This window comes from Schistocerca americana, chromosome 2 (assembly GCF_021461395.2).
Source record: "Schistocerca americana isolate TAMUIC-IGC-003095 chromosome 2, iqSchAmer2.1, whole genome shotgun sequence".
NCBI lineage: Eukaryota > Metazoa > Arthropoda > Insecta > Orthoptera > Acrididae > Schistocerca > Schistocerca americana.
In genome coordinates, this window is record NC_060120.1 from 524,668,152 (window position 1) to 524,673,731 (window position 5,580).

A 5,580-nucleotide genomic window follows, 5' to 3' on the forward strand; every position below is an offset into this window, starting at 1 on the left:
TGATTTGATGTTTTATCGGATTCCTGAAATTCACTGTACGATCGTGAAATGGTCACACGGGATAATCCTCTCTTCATCGCTACCTCGGAGATGCAGTGGCCCACCGCATAAGCGCCGGCTATATAACACCGTTTTAAAATTCATTTAAATCTTGATAACCTGCCATTTCAACAGTAGTAACGGATCTAACAACTGGATTAGACACTTGTTGTCTTATACAGGCGTTGCTGTCCGCAACGCCGCATTCTCCCTCCTAAGATATCTCTGTGTTTTAACACGCATGCCTACGTCAGTTTCTTTGGCGCTTCAGTGCATATATTTATAACCGCACCGCACTTATTTCGTAGGTGTACTATCCTCTAGGCACAGGGCTCTCATCTTCAAAATGGAAAGCTGTTTGGATCGCAAAGTACATAGCATGAACGATCGGTGGCATCTATACATTTTATTTCATCAGGATTTGAGCCTTACTGCATTATCAGAGGCTTCGTTGATAGAAAAAGAATCTTCATTTAGAGCCTGTGCCTAAACTGTCTTGTATTAATTTTAAAAAAAGCGTTATGAGCTGATTTAGGAATTAACTTTTTTACTAGAGCTTTCTCTTCTCAATCCACATTTAACGGGGACTGCCCACAAGACGTGTGTGACATATCAACTCAGCTGTGTTGATGCTCTGTGGCACTTAACTTACATGGAAACACGTCTTTTTGTTTTCTCGGTTTTACTACAATGACACCGAATTGAGAGAGAAGTGACAGATACCCGTCTTCTTCCAATGACATCGAATGAAACTAGGAAATTTGTGGTAACGTCTTATGGGACCAAACTACTGAGGTCATCTGTCCCTAAGCCTACACGGTACTTAAACTAACTTACGCTATGGACAACACATACACCCATGCCCGAGGGAGAACTCGTACCTCCAACGGGGGGATCCGCAGGTACCGTGACAAGGAGACTCAGACAGCGCGGCTACCCCGCGCGGCTACGTCGAATGAGAAGGAAGTGAACGGTGCTGTATGATAACCCGTCTTTTTTATCCCGGTTGTTGAAATAGCGTTGGTAATAAATAAGGCAGAGCGAACGATAATGCAGCTTGCCAAAAACAAGGAAAGTCAATCTGCTGCTTGTTGCTGCACCACAGTTCCCGGAACGGAAAATCAGAAAGGAACGGTACGATAACATTCGATGATGCCATTGGGTGATTAAACATATATAAACGAAAATCTAAGACCGGCAGCAGTAGTATTTCTTATCGAGTGCAATGAAGGCTGCTCTGTTCTTTGTTGCTGGTAAGTATTGGCAGAATATATAAATTTTCTTTCACGATACAATTTTTTTTTCTACCTTCTTTTTACATGATTTCTGAGACAGCAATTCGCTTGAAAATCTATTTACACACTCGGAGAAGAATTGGTCACTGCCACAATTTTGAGAGATGCTTGTATGGAAGGAAACAAGAAAAAATTCCTTTGCACATGGACTATGAAATGCACACCTTAATGGGCATGAGCACTTGTCCATCTTGACTACTTTGAAACACATCATCTCTACATAAGTTGTTTGCTATCTCGAATCATCCACAGAATATCAATGTTTGCTGATAGATCGTAGTGAGTTACTACCTGATCGTTAACACTCGAGTGATTACTGAGTGCAACAACGATATAAATTAAAAGAATGGGAATAAATAAAGTTTTGCTTTAGTTAGCCATAACTGGGTATGCCAATGTCGTCTGCACGAATTTAGATTGCTGAGTAGAAAGGAAGTCAGCAACAAAAAGGGGCAAAAGTTAAATTTGATAAATAGCTAATCACGAAAGTACCGGGCAAGAAAGGTAATGGGGCAAAAAAATGAAGTGAACTCGCGTGAGCTTAGATGCGAAGACACGTGTAACATGAACACTGAAATCTAACATGCAATAATGTTAATTATAATTCTGCAACGACTAGCAACGGTCCATAGAAGCTATGCTGTATTACGTAATTCGTGATAATGCTGTCTGTTTTAAAATATGTTAAATCGTGGCCAAAACAGAGTACAGTTCTTTACCGGTTACTCCGAAAATGATGCCATAGAAACCGTCATTTATGCCAACTGTTATTTGCTAATGCTAATGCTACGTACATATATGCAATAAAGTCATTTACAGAACACAATAATAAATCGTAAACTTTCTTTGACTGTCATTTAGCCAGCATACTTTTGTCAATAAAATATGAATTGAATTTGAATCACTTCCAGTTTGATCTTATTGTCAGATAGTTTGATCGACCTGGGTCTGTAAAGTTTGCTTTGAAGAATGTCCCAAAAGGATACTATTGCGCTGGCATGCCTGTTATGGAGCTATAAAAATACTGGCTATATCTTACTTTGCGATGCGTTGCTTCTGATGTAATGCTTATTACGAAATTCATTATTGGCGGTAGGCTCCTCTTGATTAGTCAGCAGCTTGAATAAAAAATTTATTCGTACAGCAGTCTTCATTAATTCCAACATCTTATTGCGATCATGTTGTGTGTCCATACACGTCCTGACTTAATTATATTTTGCCTGCCCACATACATATTGTAACACCATTTCGATAACAATCTCCATTTTGCATTTGCGGACCGTCACACATGTCTCCACCGCACCATAGACGCTTCGCAACTCATCTCTGCCCTCTGTTCTAGGACTGCGTGCGTTCGCGACAACGATGTTATTTTTCCGTGAAATATATTCTTTGCGTTAGTTGAACATAATTTTTTTGTCTCTGGCAGCTTATTTATTACAACGATCTATGTAATTATTTCTTATTTATTCATGCAGCATGCATTATATTTCGATGAAATTTAATTAATGACAAAATTCATAAGTAGATGTAGTTACGAGAAATGGTTATAAACTCATGAAAGGAAGTAGCTGAAAAATACATGAGACTTCGGGTATTACATATGACCTGCATTTGTGAGTCGTCGCTAAAGGTCATGCTCAATATGGTGTTTGGTACTGGCCTTTGTAATAAGAGGCTACCATTATTATGGCAAAAGTAGAGAAAAAACCACAATGTAAATGGTTTTCACAAGCTGTTCACAACACGTACTGGTTCAGTTAGAATTAATGTATGTGCTGCACCTACCCAGAACTATCAATACGGTTTACAGTTTCCCAAACTGCTCATAGCTCTTACGGAAAGCGTTTTGAGCCCATTTGTACTGGACATTTCTAATGGTTTGATCCAAACTACCTCTCTAAGTATGCAGCACTTCTTTTGTATCGAGTGTATTGTGATCAGTAGTGGGCATGTGACACTTCCTCGTCGTACCCTTGACATTATCTTTCCCAGTATCCGTTTTGTTCTGTTAAGAGCAACATGTTGAGTTATATCAGCAATTAGGTACCAAAACAGTCTCGTGTTGTGGTACAAAACATCTTTTAGCATTCTACACAAGTGTCACAAATATGCCGTAATCTGCTGCTACAGCTTTCCTAATAACAGTTACTTAGGATATATGTACAACTTAGAGTCTACCAGACAACAGAGTACCATTACCATCCAGAGGAGATAGATTTGCAAGTGGCAGAATTGTGGCACTAGTCATTTGAGTTGCACCTTATCTCCGTATATTCAAGCTAGCACATGGCAATCAGATTACCTGACAATAGTATCAGAGCGCTAGATGGTAAAGTTGCACCAACAGCCAGTAGACAAAGCTGCAATCTGTAATAATGTTCATTGTTTTCTATAGCATTGGTCGCAGTTGCGGCGGTATACGGACGACCAGAAGAGTCGACCACTGCCGCCATCCAGGGTGAGGAACAGCCGTCCGCCACCATCCCGTCTGTGAGAACATTGGTGGCGGCGTCGTACGCGGAAGAAGACGACGATACCATTTGTGTCCAGGCAGACAACAAGTTCTACTTGTATGCCAATTCACTGAAGCTGTATTCTTGCTACAACCTACTACCGAAGGGTAAGTTACTTTCCATAGCACGATTTTGTATCCATTGTTGACAAGATAACCACAAACTGTTGACTATAAAATTTTTGAAGGGTTCCAAAGTGAATGTGAGAATATGAGTTAAATCAAACCATCAAGGGAAAATGTTTATCCTTACGTTACACTTTAACGGTAAAATGTTACCTCCCCGTGAACAATGAAAGATACGCCACTTTACGAAAATGCAACTCATTAACATTCTTCACCAAAACTATTCAGAGCAATTTCCAGCACATATTTAATCCATTTTTCCAGTTATTTGTTAGACTCTTAAATGTGATGCATTTTTTATCTTTCTACGATGTAGAATCTGAGATCTACTATCCGAATTATATTATATAAAGTTACATGAAGTACTCCATGGGCTTTGGTCTCAACATTTAGCGAAGAGATATTTTAATAGGCAATAGACATTCGTGCTGTGGGGTTTATTTTGACAGTACTGTGTTGCCTGTTTGGTACCTAGAGGTCTTCCACAATCTCACTGTTATGGCACCATAAGAGAGCGAAAAATGAAATTCATGCCATGTAAATAGTTGATGACTTATCATTGTGTTATCAGTAGTAAATGTATAATGGTATATATTTCTATTCGTAGTTTGTAACTCTATTAAAATATATTTCTTCTATTTATTGTAGTTTACGTGGTGAAACCAAAGAGTCTGTGTAAACCAGTCCTGTCCGACTGTCCCAAGAACTAGGAGTATTGCAAGGGTCTCGGCTCATCCTGGAGGAGCTGACTCATCTAGGATTGAGTGAAGACGAGATGGCTGAGCTGTTGACTGAAGACATCAACAATTTTCACAGAAAGAAGTAAATTCCAAGAGTGTAGAACTTACCTCTTTCACTAGCAAGAAAAACTGGTGGAATCAACATATCTTGTTTTGTGATACTTTCTGATTGCTTCAAGATATGCAATAAATCAGCTTTACAACCAGGCTACAAACTGAGTGGAAGAATTATTTCTTAAACATGGTTTAGCCTGTTGTATCTTTCTGTTGGACTTTTAATAGTTTTATTCAGACACAATAAAACTGTTCTTTCATGTCCTCAACAGTTATATATCAATTGTAGAACACATTTCCTAATCTGTAGCTTTACATAAATAGTGGCAAAGTATAACTGCATATTAATTATACAAAATACACAACATCCATTCATGCTAACCATGGACCATCCAAATACCCTGTTCCTGCCTTAACACTTTAACTGGAACGATGACACCGATGGACACTGCGGAGACTTATGACTGACACAGTGGCTTGTCCTTGCCTTTCCTGGATAACACATGAAATAGTTAAAAGCCAGAAAAAATGGTGTCTTCTCTGGCCGGCCATCCGACTGCTCCTGCTCCTCACCGATGGCCAGACCTGCACTCTGGGCAACGCCATCGCCGTGCCACTGGAACGACGCCATCTGCAGCGTTACAGAACCCCTGATTGCCACCCGTGGTAGCAACGCGGCCACATCCTGCCATCTGAAGTCGCCTCGCAAACTAAAGACGTATACACCTGCAGTTTCGATGCCGTAATATTTGTGGGGGACGCTGCATCGTGCCAGAAAATGGAGGGTATATATATAAGAATGTCTGCGCTC

The 5,580-nt window shown here is 39.9% G+C and overlaps 1 protein-coding gene across 1 annotated transcript; it reads left to right on the top strand.

Moving 5' to 3' along the window:
* Nucleotides 1-1,234: 1,234 nt before the first annotated feature.
* Nucleotides 1,235-5,103, top strand: LOC124595984. Its single transcript, XM_047134928.1, has 3 exons — nt 1,235-1,292; nt 3,733-3,957; nt 4,624-5,103. Exons 1-3 carry the CDS (start codon nt 1,265-1,267, stop codon nt 4,683-4,685), a joined length of 315 nt encoding a protein of 104 aa, XP_046990884.1. The 5' UTR covers nt 1,235-1,264; the 3' UTR covers nt 4,686-5,103.
* The last annotated feature ends 477 nt before the right edge of the window (nt 5,104-5,580 follow it).

Excerpts from the sequence above, each read along its gene's own strand:
- LOC124595984 (XM_047134928.1), top strand. The coding sequence starts at position 1,265 with ATGAAGGCTGCTCTGTTCTTTGTTGCTG. Across the intron at positions 1,293-3,732 it reads TGCTCTGTTCTTTGTTGCTG|CATTGGTCGCAGTTGCGGCG; the intron begins GTAAGTATTGGC and ends TGTTTTCTATAG. Across the intron at positions 3,958-4,623 it reads CTACAACCTACTACCGAAGG|TTTACGTGGTGAAACCAAAG; the intron begins GTAAGTTACTTT and ends TATTTATTGTAG.